We start from the raw sequence: 23,796 nt of genomic DNA on the forward strand, positions 1-23,796 counted from the left end.
TAGATAGATAGATAGATAGATAGATAGATAGATAGATAGATGGATGGATGGATGGATGGATGGATAGATAGATAGATAGATAGATAGATAGATAGATAGATAGATAGATAGATAGATAGATAGATAGATAGATAGATAGATAGATAGATAGATGGATGGATGGATGGATGGATGGATAGATAGATAGATAGATAGATAGATAGATAGATAGATAGATAGATAGATAGATAGATAGATAGATAGATAGATAGATAGATAGATAGATAGATAGATAGATAGATAGATAGATAGATACACAGGACAAGCGCTGACTGCCAACTACGACATTTATTGCGCATAACCCAGGCTTAAATACCATCGCTGCGTACCACATGAACATGAGGCGACGAAAAGGTAAAACTTATTATAAAAAAGACCTAACAAAAAAGTACAAAAGAATGTCTTCTTGTGGCTCGTTTTTTTCGCGCTGTAAATTTACTATGCGTAACTGAGGGGACGAATTGCCAATCATGATTACGGAACTGGACAAAGACAGCAGAGCGTTAGGTCTGGAAATTAATTTCCAGAAGAATGTACAAGTCAACAGCCGCCGAAAGAGAACAGCTGTTTGCGGTGGGTACCGAGGCACTGAAGTGGTAAAGCAATGGACCTACTTACGACACACAGTTACCGCGGTGCTGTACTATTAAACTAAAGGAACTAGAAGAATAACAATGGGATGCAACGTAGTTGGCAGACTTAAGAGACAGTAGGATTGGGCGTGTTGGTACAACACGATAAAGAGTGCTTAACAGCGCAAATGACAGAAGGGGATAGAAGAGAGGAGACAGCGCTCTGTCTCCTCTCTTCTATCCCCTCCTGTCGTTTGCGCTTTAAGCACTCTTTATCACTCAGCAGTTGGCAGACATTCTGAAATCATGTGTAGTAGTTTGCTCCTATCCCTCAAGAGGAAACTGTATAGCAGCTCCTTCTTACAGGAACTTATCTACAGATTGCTCTGTAGGTAAGTACCTGCAGAATTACAAAGCGAGTCCGAAAACATAGAGGACGCTTCACCTTCGCCGCCACGAGCAGAGCGCGATAGTGTAAAGGTGTCCCCTGTCCATCACCTTCAAGTGTAGCGCAAGGAAAGAAACGCTCATACGCGTGCCTTTGGCTCTTTCAAACTATCCTAGAATGCCCACTGCAAGTAAAGTTGCGAAATGCCCACTGCCTCATAACTCATACTTTTGCAAATTTCCGAAGCACCCACTACACGTCCGTAAGGTGCCACGCGCGTCTCCGCAGGTGAACGCTCTGTAATTAGTGGGCAGCTTCAAACCACCCATTCGTTGTGCCATTACCTTATTTTGACGCCTGGTGCGATTGGACAATTCTGTCACGCTATATTACCCGCATAGGGAGACTCGCGGCGCACATCGTGGCCTACATTTACCATAATTTGTCGATTAGTAGAGCACTGCTGTTGATAATATTGACGTTTTAGACGTTCTCACACACTCACCATTCACTCTGACATAAATACTTATTTACCGTTAGTGTCCCTTTAGAGGTCGTCGCCCCACGCGTTGCGATGCGCGCGCGCTTCCACAGGGCGTGGTCGCACGTGCGCGCGCGCTTATGTTATGATGGGGGGTTGTTTGTAGGTCTTGTGCTCTAAATTCAAGTTTGCATTGAAGTTACAGAGAGCACGAAGGTCACTTCGCTCACTGCAGCGGCCGCTTTTGCGAAAGGAGCACGCTGCTCACACACAAATAAGTTACATGTGACCGTTCGCGCTCATACTGTGTATACTTGTGCGTTCGTTTCGTGCGTCCTCCATTGTGTTTGAGCAGGGCGCTTTAACTGTCGAGCTGTGACAGTTGTTAGTTCCCGCTCATCCTCGGTATGTTCTTTCCGTGCGTCATTTGTGCTCGAGCAGCGCGTTGCGACTTTAGAGCCGCTTTCCGTTCTTCGAGTGACATTACAGTGTGTGGCTATAGCATTCATTCCTTCGCCCTTGTGCCGAAACAATGCACAACAAATGCTCAACTGCGTCTGTGAAGATACGCTTTACTTTCGTGTTATACCGATTCCTATGACAGAGGGAACAGCCATGTTTTTTATTTTGAGAAGAGGCTTACTGGTGGTGCGTTCCTCTGGTGACTCTATGAACAATCACAGTGAGTCAGGGCAGAGCACCGCCCAGAAAGATGCCAGCGACCAGCAGCGCGAGGCGAGCGAGCCGAGCAAAACCCAGCACGCCGAGCGTTGGCGATGCTGCTGACCGGCGAAGTGTCTTCTTCTTCACAATTAACCCGCGGAAAAAGAGCCATCCTGGTAACCTAAGAGTCTGGAGGCTGAGGTCAGTGGTATGGCTTGAGATGGGCCACGTGGACGAGGTCACGTCCACGCCGGCGCATGTCGTCACATGGGGAAACTGGTTGAATGAGAAAATTAAACGGGGAGGTTTGCTCCAAAACGCGGTAAGGCCCTCGTACTTTGCGACGAGGTTTGAGAAAAGCCCAGCAATGTGGTTAAGAACAGCCAGCCATACAAGAGATCCCTCTCGCGCTGCTGCTCTTGGGATGTAAATGGGCGCGTGAGTTGGCGGCATTCTCCGCTTGTCGGGCAGCTTCGGACACAGGTGGACATTCAGAAACGTCAGGACGCTATGGACGGAAAGTGTCGATGGCGTGCGAAGGTTCATGTCCATACAGGAGGAAGAAAGGTGAGAATCCCGTGGTAGCCTGCGTCGCGGTGTTGCAGGCGAACGTTGTGGATGGAAGAACGCATTCCCAGTTACCATGATCAGATGTCACGTACATCGCGAGCATATCACCAAAGGTGCGGTTCAATCGTTCTGTGTGCCCGCTAGTCTGCGGGTCGTATGCCGTGGTCCTTCCATGAACAACGTGGCACTCGGAAAGCAGAGTTTCGACGACTTCTGAGAGGAAGGCTCGACCTCTGTCACTGAGGAGTTCACGAGGTGCGCCATGTTGAAGGATGAGTCGGTGTAGGACGAAAGACACTAGGCCCCACGCTGTGGCACTTCGCAGAGCAGCAGTTCCGGCGTAGCGTGTCAAATGGTCCACAACGACTATGACCCACCGATTGCCATCCGGTGTCATCGGCAGTGTGCCGTAGAGATCAATGTCGACGCGTTCGAAGGGTTTCCCAGGGCACGGAAGTGGTTGCGAGACTCCAGACGCGCGTAAAGGTGGTGATTTGTGACGCTGACAATCAGCGCAGCACTGAACACATTTTCGTACAAAATTCTACATTCAGTGCCAGTAGTAGCGATGGCGAATAAATTCGTATGTTTTGAAAACTCCGGCATGGAAACATCGTCGATTGTTGCGAAAGGCAGCACATAAATGTGATCTTAAGATGCGGAGAACGACCAAGAGCCATCTACGGCCTGCGGAAGAGTAGTTTCGTCGGTGTAGCGGCCGAATTCGAATGGCGAAATGGGCAGCTTGGCGTTGGAGCGATCAGGATTCAGGAATGGTCGATGTTCCAGAAAGAGAGCCGAAAAAAGAAGCGATCTCCGGGTCACGGCGTTGCTCATTAGTAATGGAGTTAATGCTGAGAGATGAGACTGAATGCGTGCAGTTCGTTGCGCAGGCCGAGTCTGGGCGGGTTGCTTCCTCAACTCTTCATAGCTTTTACATAAGGTGAGACTTCCGAAACCGTGCGAGGATTCCTGGCCAGCAGCATCTGAAACACGCCATCGTCGATCCCTTTGAGGATGTGATGAACCTTGCCAGATTGAGGCATGGCGGCGTTGACACGGTTAAAAAGATTGACGATGTCTCCAATGTAACCCGTGAACGTTTCGGATGTCTTCTGTGCTCGAATGCGCGAGCGTTCTTCGGCGCGAAACTTGCGCACAGCGGGTCGGCCAAACACTTCAGCGAAAGACGTCTTGAATACTCACCATGTCGGGATGTCACTTTTGCGGTTATCATACCACATTTTGGCAACACCAGTCAGATAAAATGCGACATGAGTCAACTTCCCGGCGTCCGCGCCGGGAAGTTGACTCATGTCTTGTCCGCGCTCATCCCATTTGTCCGCGTTCACCAGTGCGTAGTTAACAAACCGGTCTTCTACGTTGGTCTCATCGGCACCGCTGAAAACCTTTAGGTCCCTCAGCCGAGGAACTCGGGTACCGTTGCCGGACAGGGCGGACGGGGCCGGTTGCTCTAGGTTGGTTGTCATGATGGGCGGAAGTGTTCTGCTTGGCAGCTGCAGGCTCAGGCGACGGGGAGCTTAAGCACCCTTAAGCTCCCCGTCGTATACCCGTAAACCAGAGTTAATGTTATGCGGGTATGTGCCACAGGTGATACAGAGTCTCAACCAACACAGTAACCGCGAACACACACCTTGACACGCAAGGAAAGTGATATTAAAAATTTGGCAGATCCCACGTACCGTGTGAATGGATGTTATGCGAAGCATGTGCGGGTTGGTGACTGTGGCGTACTTTTTCATATTGAGCGAAACTTTAGGGAATGACGCTAGAGAAATGTGGCAGAGGTATAGCCACACTCATGTGCTGAAGAGTCGCATATGTATTATATAACCAGTTGTTTACAGCTGCGTAACGATGCCAACAGCAACATGGGTGTTACCAACACCAGACGCGGTAAGCTGATAGGTAGTGCTTATATTCTTCAATACTGGATAGCGCGAATCCAAACAGGACAAAGAAACAGAAATGCACAGGACAGGCGTTCTTCAAAACTTAAGCTTCATTCAGGAATGTTCATTCAGGCTCCACACAGCCGAGTGGCACGCGTGGGCGCACTGCACGTTCGTTACAGTCGCAGTTGCAGTTATTACAGTTGCTTTAAAGTTGTTATGCTTATACTTGTCCGTTAAGACGGAGAACGCGCGCACGTTTCACGAACCCGTGTGTACACGTAGAAGGGGTTCTTGACAGTTCTTGAACAAGGTCATCATCACCGTGATCTGTGAGAACCAGCAGCTGTTAATCGGATCCGTTCGTGATCGCGGCTACAAGGGGTATAAGTGCGAGGTATAGCACAGCTGGTGGAAATCCTCGATACCTCTTAGGATGAAATGATCTATGACGCCTCCGGTCCTGGACGTGGCAGCGAGGTTTTTTGATGCCCTGTTCACTTTAGAGCCGTCTTTCACACAGTCTATAAACCAGGCGTTGTTGGGTCTTGATAAAACCATGTTGAGGTCACCGGTAATGATGAGAGGCCTGGTTCCCTCCTGAGGGTTCTTGTAGGAAGCACTGACCCCGACTTTCGCGTAATCGACGTCGTCAACGTTGCGTACCACGTGAACGAGTGGATGGTAGTTTAGCGTCTTCCAGGGGTGTACTGTCCTCAGCGTCTTCACTTTCCTAGCATCCGCCGCGGTGGTGTAGCGGTTACGGTGCTCGGCTGCTCACCGGAAGTTCGCGGGTTCGATCCCGGCCGCGGCGGTCGCATTTCGATGGAGGCAAAATGCTAGATGCCCGTGTGGTGTGCGATCTCGATGCACGTTAAAGAAAATATACCAGGTGGTCAAAATTCCGGAGCCCTTCGCTACGGCGTCTCACATAATCACATCGTGGTTTTGGGATCTAAAACCCCAACATTTATTATGATTATTACTTTCCTTGCGTGTCAATATGAGTGTTCGCGGTTAATGTGTTGGAAGAGACTTTGTATCACCTGTGGCACATACCCGCATAACATGAACTCTGGTACGCGGGTATGTGCCACACGTGACAGAGACAAAGGGTTTCATGACGTACGCGACATGTATTTTGCGTTATTCATGTCATGACCAGTGAATCGTCTTCGCCATACACTGTTCCCCTGCTATGTCAATTTTGGTAAATTACAAGTTATGGAGACGATCAGGAGAGCTGCCAGACGTATGCGGCTAGATAGATAGACACGTAGGTAGAAACGCCCAAAGTGCCTGAGGTTCGCTAAGAAATGCTTCGCATTTATGAATTGTTGGGGTTTTGTGTCCAAAAAACACGAAATGATATAAAACACGCCGTAGCGAAGGGCTCCGGAAATTTTGACCATCGAGTAATGCTTAACGGGTACCGAGATCGCACAGAACACAGGCATCTAGCATCTTGCTTCCATCGAAACTCGACCCCCGCGGCCGGGATCGAACCCGCGACGTCAGCAGCCGAGGACCTTAACCGCTACACCACCGCGGTGGACACAAGGAAAGTAAGGAAACTGAAGATAGAACTCCCCTGGAAGACGCTCACCTACCGTCCACACCACGTGGTTCGCAACGTGGACCGCGTGGATTACGCAGAAAAATTACAGCATATCCACGGGTGAATGATGAAGAGCTTGGGCGAAGCTCCTGAAGCAATCGTGGTCTCGGGATCCGCTTCTCGTTGAGCCCGTTTCGCAGCGGCGTCCTTGGCGCGCACCGTCGCGGGATCCGCCTGGCTGCCGCCAAGCGGTCGCCCGCCGCTGCGCATCGTTCATGCTCCACCAACGATCCGACACGTACGGCCACGATCCAGGAGAATGAGAGAGGCGCTCGCTCCCCACGGATCCCCGCGCAGCCCGCGCAGCAGCGCTTCTTGCGCCATCTAGTGTCGATTCACACAAGCGCCATATTGCACACAATCCTATTGGATCAACGCCATCTAGGAAATGAGACGAGAAATGGTGATGACGACACAGGTTGTGTACAGCGCCATCTAGAATATCGTCCCTAAACTGCAGTTTGTATGTGGATGGATGGATGGATGCTATGAGCGTCCCCATTATAACGGCGCGGTGACAAGTGTGCCACCAGGCTCGAAAAAAATATAAATAACAACCTTTACTCTTTTTTTTTCTTAGCGTTGGCCTAGTGTCTTTACTTCAATTAAAACTATTTTACTCCAGAAAAAAAACTTAAGTTTTCAGCTCCGTTCTGGGCCCTTTACGGCAGAATGTCCTTATTTTTTCCCAATATTTATTTTTGTCCTTTCTCTCTAGTTTTCTGCCGCCAATACTCTAACCCTCTCTTACTTATTTCGATCGCGGGTGTTCAGCTTTCCATTGTCTCTAAAACCCAAGGCGTCATGCAGGCTCGTGCCCAAACGTACACCTGGGTGTATGTCACCACATTCAATCAGAACATGCTCCGCCGTTTCCTGATCTTCCCCGCAGCACGTGCATTGTTCTTCTTCTTTACTGAATCTCGCTTTATAACTACGCGTTCTAAGGCAACCCGATCTCGCTTCAAACACTAAAGCGCTTCCCATTGAATTGTCGTAAAATGCCCAAAAGTAAGCCCCGGAACCATTACACCTTTCCACAGACCTCGAAGCACCTCGTACCTATTGTATCCCCACAATGCTCTGTGCTTCATTATTGCAGCATTCCTCTTTCCTTTTGCTGCTGAGGCTTTTTCCTTACCTCCATGTACCTGTCACCCTCATTTATCCATACTCTGAGGTACTTGTATTCGCTCACCCTCGGTATTTCTTGGCCCTGTATTGACACCGCCTGATCACAAGGGTCATTGAATACCATCAATCCACATTTTGTTACACTAAATCCTAGTCCTAGAGATTGCCCTTCCCTTCCGCATATATCCGCCAGCTGCTGTATATCCTCTCGACTGTCAGCAAATAAGACAATATCGTCAGCAAAAAATAATCCTGGAAGCTTCTGCTCAATCATCATGCCGCCCTGTTTGTGTGAGAGATTAAAACCAAAGTTGCTACCTTCTAGCGCTTTTTCCATATTCCCCATGTACAGCATGAATAACAGCGGGGACAAAGGACATCCCTGTCTCAGCCCCTTGCTAATCTCAACGTTCTCTTTGCTACTCATTCATTCCCATTCTATGCAAACTGTATTTTCTCGGTATATCTCCCTCAAAAGCTGTATACAGTCGTCGCCTATGCCCATTCCTTTCAATATATCCCACAAAATTTCCTGATTAACGTTGTCGTACGCCCCAGTGATGTCTAGAAAAGCCATGTACAAGGGCCTATTTTCTATTTTACATATTTCTATACACTAAGTGAGAACAAACAGGTTATCGTCTAACCGCCTGTCGACTCGAAATCCATTCTGGAGTTGTCCCAAAATATCGTTGTGTTCTGCCCACTTTTCTATTTTCATTTTTACTGCTTGCATCGCCAACCTGTATAGTACCGATGTAATGGTTAGTGGTCTATACGAGCGAATGTTATCCTTTTCTCCCTTGCCTTTATAGATTAAGTTCATTCTACCTTTTCGCCAACTATCCGGTATTTGCCTGTCCTTTAAGCATTTTTCTACAGCTTTCAGCAGTGCTTCTTTAGTGCTATTTCCTAGTTCGTTAATGAGGCTAACGGCAATCCCATCTAAACCCGCGGCAGTGCGCTTTCGAATTTTTCCTTCAGCCTTTTTCCAATTGAAATTCTCCAGCACTAGCTCTTCCTCGGTTGCTCTCTCCGCCACACTTTTACTTACCGGGGAAATCCCCTGGACCCTCTTTTTAAACGAATCGGCTGTTACCTTTCGAATGTAATCTAGCGCTTCGTACCCTTCCAATTGATTTCCTCCTTCATCGAGAATGTGTTGTTGCGTTCTGACAGACTTCCTATCTAGCGCTTTTATGTGGCTCCAAAATATCCTAGGTGCGGCCTCCTTTTTTTCGTGAATCTCTGTCACCCAGCGTTCACTTTCGCCTTTAATTTTTGCCTCGACCAATTTCTGTACAATTGATTTTTTCTCTAGATATATTTCCCATATTCTGTTGACTTCGTCCTGCGGTCGCTTGTCCTTTTTTGCCCTTCTATGATTCCGTGATGCTTCACGCCGCGTCTCGATCGCTTCCCGGATTTCCTCGTTCCATCAACTTTTTCGCTTTCTCTTTCCTTTCCAGCAAATAGTTTTCTTCTCTCTCCCTATCTCTTTCGTCATTAGATCTAATAGCTCACTGTACTTCCACTCCTTGCCTGGTATTTTGCCTACTTCTTCCTCGATTCTTGTGCCTATATTTATTATTTGTTTATCATTTAAATACGAGGTGCCAGACTTTGATTCTATGCTCTCATTTCCAGTTTTATATCCCATTTGTAATGTTATTCGTTTATGATCACTACCCAAGCTTTTAATCCCTTCCTCGTCTATTCTCATTTCTCTCAGTTTGTGATAAATTCCTTCAGACATGAGACACTAATCAATACTTGACTGTTTGTTTCCGACTTCCCACGTGATCTGGCCGTCACATTTAGGCCCCGTGTTAACTATCTCCAGACTATGTTGCTCGCAGAGATGTAGTAATAACTTCCCATTGGTGTCTGAATATCTGTCAAGGTCGTGTATGTGGGCATTCATGTCCCCTAGAAGGACGATTTCGGCCCCATTACCAAATTCCTTAATATCCTTACTCATGCAATCCACTATCTCCTGATTCTTTTCTCTGCAGTTGTTTCCCGTCCACAAGTAGGCAACCCCTAGCCACGTTTTCTTTCCACCTACTGTGCCCAAAACCCAGAGGTGCTCTGAACACGTCTGTTTCACTCTAACCCATTTGGCGCCGCGGTGAATTAGCATTCCTACACCCCCACCTTTCCTTTCTGATATGATCCTGTTGCACCCTCCCCAAACATAATTTTCAATATGTGGTGGCTCTTCCAAGTCTCTAAGGTGTGTTTCTGTAACCTCATAAACGCATATCTGCTCTTTGTTTAACTGCTCCTCAATCTCTAACCATTTTGCCATTTTTCTGCCACCCTGCATGTTTATGTAACTAATTGCAACACGCGCCTTATCCCTTTTTCTTTTACCTTTTTTCTTGTTTTTCCCAATACTACCTGTCAACGAGTCCTGTTTGTTTTCCCTGTTACTAGCTACCCCGGACTCCGAGGGGCCCGCGTGCCCCCCAAGAAAGCTACTGCACGTCCTGCCAGTCGCCAGCCCACCTCATGACCAAGCCTCTTATCGAAGTGAATTCTGTCTCTTTGGAAACCGCCCCACCTGTGCACCTCGCTGTTTATATCCACTACCTCGAAACCCTTCTCTCGACTAATTCGCCATACCTCTTTGCGTCGACAACCGCTCTTTGCAAGTTGATATTGCGCACTTGTACTTCCGGTATTGTGCATACTACAATTTGCACCTGGGGGGACACGGTGCGCATGTTATCGACCCTTTCACCAAGGTCGTCGCTAGTCCTGACGATTCTTCATTCAACACGTCATTTAGCCCTGTCGCAATTACCACGAGGTTACGTCTGTGAGCTTTAGCTGCGAGTTTTTCACTCGCTTGCCTCATGACTGTCCCCAGCGTATGTCCTGGGAATGTTCCTATCGAGACTCTCTTAACTCCTTTCACCCTTTCTTTGATTGCCTCTGCGCATCGGGCTAAATTTCAGTCACCGGCAATAATGATCCGCTCAGACATTCCTTCTGTATCTGGCTGCTGTCTGGGTGACTAGCGTGAGTCACGGCTGCGGCTTTGTTCCCTCCCTCCCTCAAAACTACTTCTCGGAAGGTGGGCCCTGTAACCACTGCACCGGCATTTGCTATGCCTGCTGTTCCCTTCGCCTCTCCCGCACGGGGGGTCGTCGCCCTAATCCTCCCACCGTCACCTGCGTCTTCTTTGTTCCATTTGACGACCTTCGATAGGCCCTCCTCAGCTGACCGGAGCCTTTCTCCCATGGCCTTCGTCTTTTCTCGCTCTGTCGCCAACGCATTCTCCAGCTCCGAGATTCTCGTCATGAGCCCACTTTGGACAGCCATCATGTTCTCCATTTTCTCCTCGAATTCGCATTGTCTGCACTTGGCGTCAGCTTCTTCTGCCTTCTCGTCCGCACAAACTTCTATCTTCCAACCTACCCCGCACACTGAACATTTTACGGTCTTTTAGGGGCGAAGCTCCTTAAGGCGGCACCCGTTCGTCCCTCGTCGTGGTCGTAGTAGTGAGTAACAAGTCTTACGCTTTGACCTCCAAGGTGGTGCCGGTGGGAGATTTCTCCTGTGCGTTGTTGAACAATAAAAAATTCGCAGCGTGCGCGTTAACTAAAAGCCGAATTCTTCTGTCTCTCATTCCCCATTAGCAGCCATTGGCATGTTCCAGTAGGAAACGTTAGTAGAAGTAGAAGTGTAAGTGTTAGCTAAAAGCCGACTTCTTCTGTCTCTCATTGCCATTAGCAGCCATTGTTTACCTCCAAGGTAGTGCCTGGTGAGATTTCTCCTGTGCGTGATTAAACAATAAAAATTTTGTTCAAAACGCCGTTGATTGATGAAATAAACCAACGAAAGGCGCCAGATGTTTTGTAAAAGCAGAACGAAAGAACGCCAGATGTTTTTCCTAAAGTGTAGTAGTTATATGTAGCCACCTCGCCCGATCGTCAACGGGCGAGGTGGACCGGCAACGGCGCGAGGACCCTGCCGTACGAGAGTTAAATCACACTAAAAGACATACTTTGCGGGCGATACACTCTAGTGAGCTTTCAACTTTTCGTCTTAATGTACATGATAAAGAAATTATTTCTACGAAAAACGCAAGGCACACCTTGAGCAATATGTTTGGTTTTGGGACGCTAAATGGAACCATGAGGCGATGCGAAGCCGGAGCACTTGCACGATCGCGTTCCGTTGGCTTTCGTTGGGCATGCTACCGACCTCGCGTCGTGGAACGCGCGTCCTGTCTTCCCTCTAGCCTTGCCTTTAATTCGCACAGGGCGAGCGGGGAATGCGGTCGCTCTTGGCGCTCTTTCGCTCGGGAGCGGACTTCTTCCTTGCATTTCACCGATCACAAGTGGCAATGAAGGGACCACGTAAACCAACAGTACAATAAAAGTTTGATGTTTAATATATACACGATGTTTCACACTCTTTATATTATGTACTGGGCGCATTTCACGGAAGAGTTTCACGGTTTACAGATGATTCCCTCCGTAGCTTCGCCCCACTCATCATCATTCACCCCGTGGATATGCTGTGATTTTTGACTATCGCTAGATCTGTTCACTGATACCCACGTATTTGAAAACTGTCACAGATAATCACGGCGTACTAAATACACTACCCTAAGTCAAAAGGAACCACAAAATCAATGAACACGCTACACTTCAAGGCACTTGTGCGTGCACGTGCTCAGTCTCTGCGCGGACCTCAGCCACGTGGTGGCAGAAAAAAAAACCACAGTAGAAAGTAGTACACAAAAAATATAAGAAGTATTAAACAAAAAAAATATACAAACTAATAAACCCAATCAGGCGTTACGCTAACGCCTTATAGAAAGCTACAGACAGAGGCAAGCTCAAATCATGCAAATACACTTATATGTCGCTGTCGTTCCGGAGCTCTCGAAAAACACGTCCATCCTGCTTGACAGCCACATCACAGCAAGAGGCATGTACTTCTATGAGACAGCGCCATCTGCCGTTTACGCCGGACAGAGATACTGCTGTTGACGCCGGACAACGGAGACGTGACAAGGTTAGACTAAGAGGAGCTACGCCCCTAAAACAGGCGTCAATGTTTCCTACAATAAACCTGCTGAGAGAACCAGGCCTCTAATCATTACTGGTGACTTCAACATTGATTTATCAAGACCGAACAACGCTTGGTCCTTATACTGCGTGAAAGACGGATTGGATGTGGAGAGGGCATCAAAAGACCTCGCTGCCACGTCCACGACAGGAGTCATCCTAGATGATTTCATCGTTAGAGGCATCCAGGACTTCCACCAGCTGTACTCACCTCGCACTTCACTACACTTAGACTCCTCATGGCCGCGATCAGGAACGGATCTGATTAAATCAAGTCCGGTCCAGCAGCTGGTGCTCACTGATCACGGTGATGAAGACATTGTTCAAGAACTGTCAAGAACCTCTTCTACACATACACACGGGTTCGTGAAAAGTGCGTGCGTTCTCCTTCATAACGGACAAGTATAAGCATAACAACGGTAACTGACTGTAACGTACGTGTAGAGCGCCTGCTCATGCCGCTCGGCTGTCTATATATCTAGGGAAACTTTGCAGAATGAAGCTTAGTTGCGAGTAACGCCTGTGCTATGCATCTGTGTTCCTACTTTGTCCTGTTCGGATTCGCGCTACCCAGTTTTGAAGAATATAAGCACTACATATCAGCTTACCGCGTCTGGTGTAGGTAACACCCATGTTACTGTTGCTATCGTTACGCAACTGTAAACATCTGGTTATATAATTGATATGCGACTCTTCAACATACGAGTATGCGTATACCAATTCCACATTTCTCTAGCGTCATTCCGTAACGTTTCGCTCGATGTGAAAAATTACGCCAATGTAACCATCCCGCGCATGCTTCGCATAACATCGATCCCCACGGTACGTGCGATCTGCCAAATTTTTATTCGCATCTGTTTGGAATTTCGGCTCATGTACAACGTCGATTTTTTGCTCACACCTAACGATCACAACTAATAACACGGTGTCGGTGTTAGTTGCTCACAACTAACATCGACACCGGTGTTTCTGCCACACGAGCTCTGACGCTATCGCGTTAACATTAATTGAGGACGACGCAGCGGCCTTGGAAAGGAAAATGATAGGTGCAACCTTACGGGATATGAAGAGACAGAGTGGGTCGGGAACAAATGGGTGTGATGAACATCTTAGTCAACACCAATATGAAGAAATGGCATGAGCAGGGCATGTATTGCGTAGACAAGATAACCGCTAGTAATTAAGAACAACAAAGTGGATTCCAAGAGAAGGCAAGCGCGCGAGGGGGAGGCACAAGGTTAGGTGGGCAGATGAGATGTAGAACTTTGCGGGCATAACGTGGCCGCAGCAAGCATGGGACCGGGTTGATTGGCGAAAAAGGGGAGAGGCCTTTGCCCTGGGGGGCAGTCAGGCTGACGATGACGATGGCGACCATCCGGTGGCCTCATGAGGAGGGGTTGTGACTCGATACCGGAGCACGTGAGGCCTGTTGAATGACGTTGTCCGCTGCCTGGTGGTGCTCTAGAAGAACTTGTTTCTAGGCGAGTTTGTGCGCAAGTTTGCTAAGCATGTTATCCCTCGAGAAATGCTTCAAATACGAAAAAAGAACGGAGGCGCTCCTTTGTCTCTTCTCTGTTTCCGCAAGAATCTTGCAGGTCATACATTACGTTTTTGTTCAGTGCCGCGCCATGGCGCTGCGAATAATTAAATTCACTGTCAATTTTTTCTATTTTGCTTCACATTTCAAGTTACTTTTTTTAGCAATACGTAGGAACTGAAGCTAGTTTTATGAAACGAACAAGAACCAGTACAGCTATAACAAGTGACACTGAAAATGAAAACTCACCATCTACAGCTGCGGTTCGATCCCGGACCTTACTTTTGAGTGGGAAGCGGGCATTCTACCCCTGCACCACTTTGGTGGAGCCGCGTGCAACTTTTAAACGACGGCCCATTGCAGACTACCGATCGCAGCGCCACAAGCGGCTTCACACTGTTTGGGCTTCACTTTTCGAAGCTCGTTCCGACCACTTCCCTGTTCTAGTACACTCTACAATCATGGCTGCTCTGGAAGAAGACATGCTCCAGGTGTTTTCTTACGGACGACATAAGAAAAATGAGTCACAGGTTGTATATGAAAGGCTATATCGAGGATAGGTAAGAAAGCAGCCCGGGCATATTTCAACTCCGGGGGAAGCGCACCCCCATGCCAGCAGTCATTGAGGCTTCACATGAAGACAGCGACAAAATGAGCGTGACGTTGCGTAGGAGTTTATTAATAATGCGATCTGCGCCGGGTGTTGAGGTGGTGCGGAGCTTGGACGGAGTCTCCATAGACCTCCTCCTCAGATGTCCGCGTTCATGTTGGCGTTGGAGGAAACGCGCATGGTGGCGCTCACTCAGCAACGCGCTCATATCCTGCAGGCAGGATATCAGCGCGTTGCTGAGTGAGCGCATAACAAAGGGCTGGGGTGTCACCCGGATGCTCCCTAATAATGCGCTGAAGCTGTTGTCAAGCAATGAATTTTGTCAAGTACGCATTAAGGAGATGACAGGTTTCCTGAAAGTCCGGCGGAGAACTGCTCCCAGTGTCGGCGGCCAAGGTCAGCGGTGTGCTCTTCGATAGTGGCGTTAGAAGGCCAATACATGCGTAACATGCTCTATCGGAGAAGTTCATCTTCTAGGAGGGTATAGTGCCGGTGTTTTTTGCAAGGTATTTAACTCTGGTACATGAGAAGTGTTCTGCTGTGTAAGGAGTGGCGCAGTCAGTACGGCACACGCGAAAGGCTTCCCAGTTGGTGCGCTGGGAAGAATGAGGCCGCGGCTTGCCTGGGGGAGCGCAAATTGACAGGGCGATGGTACAGTCATCACTACGTACGAGGTGACGTGTATCGACCCTACAGGAATCAGCCACTCAACGGCAGAAGCTGAGGTCCTGTTTAGTGTGGCTGCACATGCTGTTCCCGATCTTGTGGACTGGTAAGAGAGGTTATGTATATTTCCTCACGACGTGCGGCTGCGTAGTCAGCCTTCGGGTAGGCCCGCGGCGTGGAAGTTTGGTGCTAAATTTCTGACAACGAGGAAAGGGTTGTGAGGGTCGAATTGTACGAGCGGTGGTGGTTCGTCGGAGGACCAGGGGTGCGATGTTGTTTACCTTAAGAACCCTATTGAAAATCCTAGGTTGGTGGATGCTGGAATTGTTGGTGGATATGGTGGAAACAATAGTGGACAAGGTGGAAAGAATACTGGATGTGGTGGAAGCTGTGGTGGTCATAATGGCTGATGATGGCGAGAGTGGATATACGGTGGCAGATGGTGATGGTGGCGGCGAGCTTCTTTTGGTGTTAAGTGGAAAATGATGGCTGATGGTGGCGATGCAAAACATGTTTTGGTTGATGGCTTGGTGAACAAGCTGGTTAACGGTGGCATAATGGAAGCATGGCGGATAATGGTGACAGGATGGAAGTGCGCGTGGCAATATGTGAAATCACTGTCATTTCTAACGTTTTGCTGTTCGATGTGCAGAAAGATATGTTTACAGTTCAAAGAAGCCAACGCCGATCGTTATGATTTCTAGCACAGTTTTTTATTCAAGTGGCGTCAATAAGCGCCTCAAGTTTTGTGGAACACAGCAGCCGTCATTGATGACATTTTGCGCACGTACTTATCAGGCTTACATCGGCCATGTGTTGCTGTATGTATGACTTCACCATCATATTCTACCACCATTATTTCCACCAAAGGTTAGGCATAGCGTACCGACCGAGTCCGTCTACGTGTCATCGGCGCTTCTGGATTTCAGGATACACGATTCCGATGAGTACGAATGACTTTACAGCACAGCTGTGGCATCGGCTAACCTAAATGAAGCATTTTTTTTTCTTGTGTCCGATGTCCGCACAAGAAGCGATGAGCATCGATGCGACGCTCTTCCAGCAAACACCTCCGGTCACCAACCGCCGCCTGTCGCACTAGCCGGCACTTCTCTGACACGTACGAGTATGCGAGAACATAGACTTGTCAATTCATACGCCTTACTGGCCACTATGATGGCATAATTTTCCCGCGCACTGCACTGGTTTTTGGCCCAGCTGTTATGCAGTTGTAGCTAACGATACAGCGTCAGATCAGTGCGCTGACACGGTCGTGCTGTACGTTGCGCGAAAAAAACGCAATACTCAGTCAAGTGTACGCCCGTATTTATCGAATGGCATTAGAATCGACATAAAGCCTCTTCACATGTCGCCATTTAGAAAAAGCGAGAAACGGCTATTAAACTTGGCGGGAATATCCGGTGAACTACACCCGCTCCTCGGTCCACTTGATATTTTTTTTAGTTCAGTGGTGAATTGTAAAAGGAAATTAGCGCTGTGACCGTTATGGACGTGCCATTCGTTCCGGCAGCAGTTTGTTTGCGTTTAATAAATATGCAAATTTTGGTAGGAGGTGAAGGTCGCGTCTGGCTCAAGTATGAATGCGAAGTTACAGCCAGGTGAGGCAGGCGCGCGTCGCAGAGCTATTTTTGGTTTTGATTAGCGTGATGCTGTGAACGTGGCGAACGCTTTTACGACGCTTGGGCTGAGGTCGCCACCTTTCGGTGTGTTAAGGCATTGACAAAACTGAACTTCTATTGAAAGCGCGCCGAATGAGACGAACGTGTAACGCGTTGCAGGTGCTAATCGCGGAGGCCACAGTAATGACGAATTACTTTACTTTACCGCTCCCAGAGGGCAACACCACCCCGCCGACCGGGAGAGTGGTAGATATAAAAGGCGCGTTCGTAAAGCTTTTAACGTCTGTGACCGTGGCGCAGTGGATGCCGCGCCCGGCATCTGTTGTTGCGGACCGGGCGGTCGTGGGTTCGATGCCCGTTGACGCAACTTTCTTTCTTTGCCATCTAATCGTGTACATTTTTGCAACGTCATTTCCGTGACGGAAATACGTCACTGAAGTCTTGGTGGACCCCGGCATAAAACACTTTCGCGTTAAAATTCCTGAATGGAACGAGGTTCGAACCCGGGCCCTCTGCGTGCGAGCCCAGTATTCAACCTCTGAGCCATGCCGGTGCTTGAAACTGCTTCGCAAAATGGTCTTATACCGGCTTCATGTCGGGAAGGAAGCAGATTAACATACGCAATATATCGTGGTGGAAGAGTAAAATAAGCACCAAGCGTCGCACAACGCGAATCATGAACTAGGCGTCACACAATGAGAATTGCGCATCGAGTAGGTTGTTGAATGCTTCCATCCCATTACAAAGGGCTCCGCCATAATTCTTCATCGTCATCAGGCACAGCATCAACAAAGCGCATAATGCCTTACATGCGTTTAGCAGGTACCACGGCTCTCCGTAGAATGACGAAAAATGGCATAGTGCCTGCTTCCCTACTTCTCAAAAATTACAATGATTTATAGCGTAGTGAGTTCCTCGCAAGTGCATTTGTATTGGTTGCCAAGGAAGCCCATGAGCGCATGATCCATTTCCTCGGGGCCTCAGTAAAATTCTTCGCTTCCCCGCTCTCTCTCCCACGTCAACGTATATTATACAGCATGGCGGGAGAGGGAAATAGCGACCGGGCGTCACCCAATGGAAATTGCATAACTGGTGGGACGTTTAAAGCTCCAAACCCACTACAAAGGGCTGAGCGATAATTCTTCATCGTCATCAGTCGTCGTGTCAACAAAGTGCACATAATGCCTTACAGACGCGTAGCTCGTGCCTCACTTCTCCGCAGAATGCCGAATAATGGCTTAGTAGGTGCTACCCAACTTCATAAAAATGTGATTTATGGCGTACTGGGTACCTTGCTAGTGAACTTGTATTAGTAGCCCCAAGGGAGCTTACAAGGGGCTCTAGACACGCTGCTCTTCGAGCTTTCGCTGTGACTGTGCTGCGGTTTCAGCGCAGGCCTGCGTTTTTTTTTTCTGTGTTGTTCAGTGACTGGAAGATCTGAAAAATTACTAAATGTCAACACAGCATAGGAGGTTTAGAAAGGGATGAGGCAAACAGAGGGAAAGAGCGCTGACTTTCAAGTGCTACTTAGCATTGTTGGTCTGGTCCCGTTCTAAACCTTCTATGCGATGTTAACCCTTAGAAATGAATCCACACCAACTTGCCCAAGCGTCAACCCTTTCAAACTGAAAAATATCTTCTCTAAAATCAACCCTAGACGCCCCACTGTAAATTTAAAATTGCAATGAAATTTTTTTGCGGACAAGTGCGGGGCATCTTAAGAGCATCGCTAGAGCGGGGGTAGGCAACCTTTTGAGGCGGAGGGTCAAGCGCATGAAGCCGCACAGCGGGGGCCGGACGGCAAAATGGGGGAGTGGGAAGGATGCAGGCAAAGCGTAAAAGTTCGGCGAATTCACAATAAGGTATTGGAAATTTTTGTTTATTTTCAGCACGCATGTCACAAAGGTGAAATTAAACATAGGTTACAAACGAAAACCTCCGTTAGGTCAGAACTGCCATACGGGCCTTCTGATTCCAAGTGACAAGAGGTGGGGGGTGACATCGTGCCGGGGGCTTCAGGTTGCCGACCCCTGGTTTAGTGTATTGGGGAGCGAGAAAAAATGAAGGTACTCACACTTCGAAAAGATGCTTTGCGACCGCAGTATCAACCGCACTTAAAGGATCGTCCAGGAGGTAGATGTCCGCGTCGTAATAGAGCGCCCTATAAAACGAGCATACATTTTTCAGGAACAACAAGAATTGTAGCTGTCGCACTTGCATCAATATTTAAGCAGAAGCTGCTTGCCGTTTTCCAGTTCCCTTAAACCGCCAGTGATATTTGCTTACACATATGTGCCCGTACAATAATATATTCTGTATAATCTCAATTTGCTCAATACAGTTCTCTCAGAGTCAAATTCTCTGGTTCGTATTTATTTGAATAAATGTAATACATATTGCATTTTGTTGTGACGCTCTCGGCGTGTTTTTACCGTCGTCGTCACTGTCAGCGCCATGTTCCGGATATAAATATATATATATATATATATATATATATATATATATATATATATATATATATATATATATATATATATATATATATATATATATATATATCGCTTAAAACACAAACTACTATTTTCAAACTTTCATACCAACACAACATACTACAGAAAGATGTATAGGTCATATTTTTACTTGGACCGCTACATTGCGCAAATGAAGCCGCAATATGAGTCAAAATGCCATTTTTTCCAACTTTGACACAATATCGTGACGATGTTTCAGCTTCATTTTCCCGCAGTATTTTTATCATTTATTATAGAAACCTATAATGCCCGCAACGTGAATATATCACTCCCGAAAAAATACGTGCTTTTTCTAAAAAGCGCTAAACATGCAGCATTTTGCAATAATTTGACTGGGCCAAAAATAGTGAAAATTAAAACAAAAATGAAGAAACCATCATAGTCATGAAAGATCAGCGCCTTCAAGTAAAGCAAAAAATATTTCGTAGTAATTGCTTTAGCCAGAAATTTTATATAAATTATTTAGTGCGACACAGTTTCACTACCGTGCCCAAAGTTCAAAGCGCCGTCTAGGCAACAGAGAATTTTTTCCCGAAATATAGCCCCTCAATAACTACTTCTTACATTCACATATACTAGCACTATTTTTTCAGCATGATCGGAGGTGGTCCAAAAGATACCAGGTGCACTTGATATGGAATGACCCATATACGCGCGCGCGCGCGCGCGCGTATTTGTGTGTGTGTGTGTGTGCGTGTGTGTGTGTGTGTGTCAAGAAATCAAGAAGAAATGGATATGGGCCGGGCACGTAGCACGTCGGCTGGATAACCAGTGGTCATTAAGGGTAACTGACTGTATTCCAAGAGATGGCAAACGCGTGAGGGGGCGACAGAAAATTAGGTGGGTAGATGAGAGTAAGAAGTTTGTAGGTATAACGTGGCAGCAGAATGCACAGGAACGGGGCCTCTGCCCTGCAGTGGGCGTAGACAGGCTGTGGATATATATATATATATATATAAGGAATGAAGAAAGAAACTACGACTTTCGTTGGTTTGGCACTGTATATTTTCACTAACGTTTCGTCTGGTGGACCAGACTTTGTCAAAGTCTGGTCCACCAGACTTTGACAAATTTTTTGAGATAATGAGATATATATATATATATATATATATATATATGTAGAAGGTCTTCCTGGATTCGGTAGAATTATAGATGCTGAAGTGAAGTGGACGAACGAACGAAAAACGATGCTTTATTGCCAACGTTGCGGCCGGGGACCGGCCTTCGTCAGGGCACACATGCATATGACTGTAATGCGTACGTCTTAAATAAGGACATGGCAGGGGGCGCCCCCATTGTGCATATTCACTGCTAACAAATTTTTGCACAGAGGCATTCACTGTTAACAGACAGATATTCAGACATGCGCAGTATTTTGTATGGTGATAGCATAAATAGCGAAGTCGCAGTACATATTGAAAATGTGACAAAGCAAACCCAAACATAAAATAGCGATAGTATGTAGGGTGGTTGAAATATCACCACACTTGTGACACAATGAAAAAATAAAAAAAATAAAATCTATACAATGTTGATAAGTCACATTTGTTTGCAACGAAATGTACACGAGCAAAATACCAGCGTCGACGTCACATTGTGATAGCAAGTTTACATGCGCATTCTGGTCACCTGAATGATTGGGCGGATGTCACCGAAGATTCGATCACGGCAGCAAACAACCGTGCACGCGCGCTACGATGATTAATTTATCTCTTTTACTGGCAAAAATGTTAACCTGCCCGGATTCTCGTTGATCCCAGATGCTATGGCATTAACTTATGAATCAAAAAAGATTCGCGAACCTCCCTTTCGTAGTGCGATTTAAACCCGGATTCGAGTATTGTGGCGGTTAGGTTGTCAAAGGAGTGGCCTGGCGTAGCGACGTGCTCGGACAGGGGAAGGCTAGGCAGGCCCAAGACATGCGACTTATGATTATTAAAGCGCAATCGGAAAGGGGTCTCCGTTTGGCCAATGTATTGAAGGTTACACGTTGAGCATTCTAGCAAGTAAATTACATTGCTCGTGTCGCAGTCGAAATTTCCTTTTATTCTTAAAGTAAAGTTTGATGCAGCGCTCTTAACTATTTGCGATGTCGTCATTTGGGGGCACACCTTGCAACGTGTCTTGTTACACGGATGACATCCCACATGGACAGGCGTTGTTACTTTAGATCATGTTAGTATGTCCCGTAGGTTTCTCGATCGTCGATAGACTGCTCGTGGAGGCTCTGGAAAGACGTCTTTGAGACGATTACTCTGCATTAGTATGTTATAGTGCTTTTTAAGAATGACGTTAACATTTGGAATCGACGCGGAATGTGTCAAAACTAAATTGGTGTGTTTTCGTTGCACAGTTTGTTCACCCGGTTTTAGAAGCGCCCTGCGGTCCATCGCATCGGCGCGCATGATCGCGTCATTGACTATCTGAGGCGGATATTTTTGTTCAGTTAGGGCATCGCGAAGCCTATCGCAGTTTTTAGCAAAGTCCGAGTTTTCAGAGCACAGCCTCTTGAAGCGAAGTGCTTGACTGTAGGGTATACTAGTCTTACAATGTTTAACATGGCTGCTTTTAAAATGAAGATATCGGTGAACGTCGGTTGGTTTCCTGTATACCTTCGTAGCTATTTTTTCGCCACATAGCGACACTGTGACATCCAGAAAACATATGGATTTCATCGAGTACGACTGCGAGAAAGTAATGGACGGATGAACCTTGTTGAAATCTGCAATAAAAATCAGGAGTTCTGCTTCGCCATGGTGCCAGATGAGGAAAATGTCGTCTATAAAACGTTTATAATAGTACGGCTGTAATTTACGCGTGGAAAGAAAACGAGTTTCTAGTTGGCCCATAAATATATTCGCGTAATTGGGACCAATTTTGGTGCCCTTTTAAGTGCCACTGACTTGTACGTAGTGTACACCGTCGAACTCAAAATTGTTAAGCTCTAGGATGAGTTTTAGTAATGTGGCTAATGTAGAGCTATCAACGGATTTGTCAAGGGATGAGTCGTCATAAGCATCTACCACTGCACGAATGCCGTCGTCATGCGGAATGTTAGTGTAAAGTGAGGCGACATCTAATGTTACCAGCAGTGAATCACCAGGCACATTTAGGTCGATAATGTCAGCCAGGAAGTGGGAAGTGTCCTTAAGATAAGATGGAAAAGTGGGACGAAGCATACTAATAAGGCTATCGACATAGCTTGAAAGCAGTTCAGTGACACTACCAATGCCTGACACAATAGGGCGACCGGGGTTATTTGGCTTATGTATTTTAGGCAATAAGTAAAACCTTCCTGGAACAGGGCTGAGAGGGACTAGTGAATGCTTTGCTTTATCGGGAGGTTTGTCGTCAAATATTAAGTGTTTGATTGCGTCATTAACAATGTCCTTAAACTTGTCGGTCGGGTTGTCATCGAGTCGTTTGTAAAATGTGTCATCATCTAGTGTCCTCCGAGCCTCACAAATGTAGTCCGTCGTGTTCATTATCACTACTGCGCCTCCTTTATCGGCGGGTTTAATTACGATGTCTGGGCGTTCTTGTAAGTTTTTAATTGCATTTCGTTCTTTGAGGGTCAGGTTCCTTTTGAATGAAACGCGGTTCCCGTAAGCCTGTAGTATGTCACGTTGGACCGCAGAAATGTACATATCGAGGAATTTATCGCGCTGTGTTGGCGGCGTCCAATGTTGACGGGGAGACATATTGCTCTTGGAAGACGAACGTTGATGGAAAAATTCGCTTAATCTCATATTTCTTGCGAATTCATCTAAGTCTTTTACCATGTTAAATTCATTATATCCACCAGTAGCAGGGCAGAAATTTAAGCCTCGAGAAAGCACACTCAATTCCGAGTCGGATAAAACCGCGTTTGAAACGTTTACTACGTTAGGACTAGGTGATGGGCTATCTCGTCTAGAATGGGATGGTTCGACGGGAACTGAAACATCACTCGTCAGTGGTTGCGGAAGGATTATATGGTCACGTAGCAACTTTTTCGCTTTGTTCTCTTCAATTTCTAACTGTTTCCTCTGTTCGTACTTAACGAGGGAGGCCGATTCAGAAGGATCCAACATGTGAATTTTACGTAACTGTTGATCACTGTTTAGTAGCGTTTTGACAGCAGAATTATAATGGTCGATGATGACGCGCATGAGAGCTAGAGAGGCGTTCTTTAACGTTCCGTTCCATTTTTCGACTTTGCTTTGTGACATTTTGGGAGTTGCTGGTTGGAGCGAAATCAGAAGTCCTTTTGGCACAGTCAAGGCATTTAAATAAATATTTAGCGTAGATGCGTGAAGTTTGTATTTTACGCGTTTTTCTATTATTTTCCTAATTTTAAGGAAGCCA

At 46.9% G+C, this 23,796-nt stretch overlaps 1 protein-coding gene across 2 annotated transcripts in view; it reads right to left on the reverse strand.

The window, feature by feature from the left end:
• LOC119386408 (ATP-binding cassette subfamily C member 4) overlaps positions 1–23,796 on the reverse strand; it is a 1,176,877-nt gene that overhangs the window by 537,477 nt on the left and 615,604 nt on the right. For both annotated transcript variants that reach the window (XM_037653719.2, XM_049414333.1), the window contains one exon: positions 18,993–19,079. In XM_037653719.2, coding sequence (XP_037509647.1) covers positions 18,993–19,079 — 87 coding nt within the window. The remainder of the gene's footprint in view (positions 1–18,992; positions 19,080–23,796) is intronic.

This window comes from Rhipicephalus sanguineus, chromosome 3 (genome assembly GCF_013339695.2).
Source record: "Rhipicephalus sanguineus isolate Rsan-2018 chromosome 3, BIME_Rsan_1.4, whole genome shotgun sequence".
Lineage (NCBI taxonomy): Eukaryota > Metazoa > Arthropoda > Arachnida > Ixodida > Ixodidae > Rhipicephalus > Rhipicephalus sanguineus.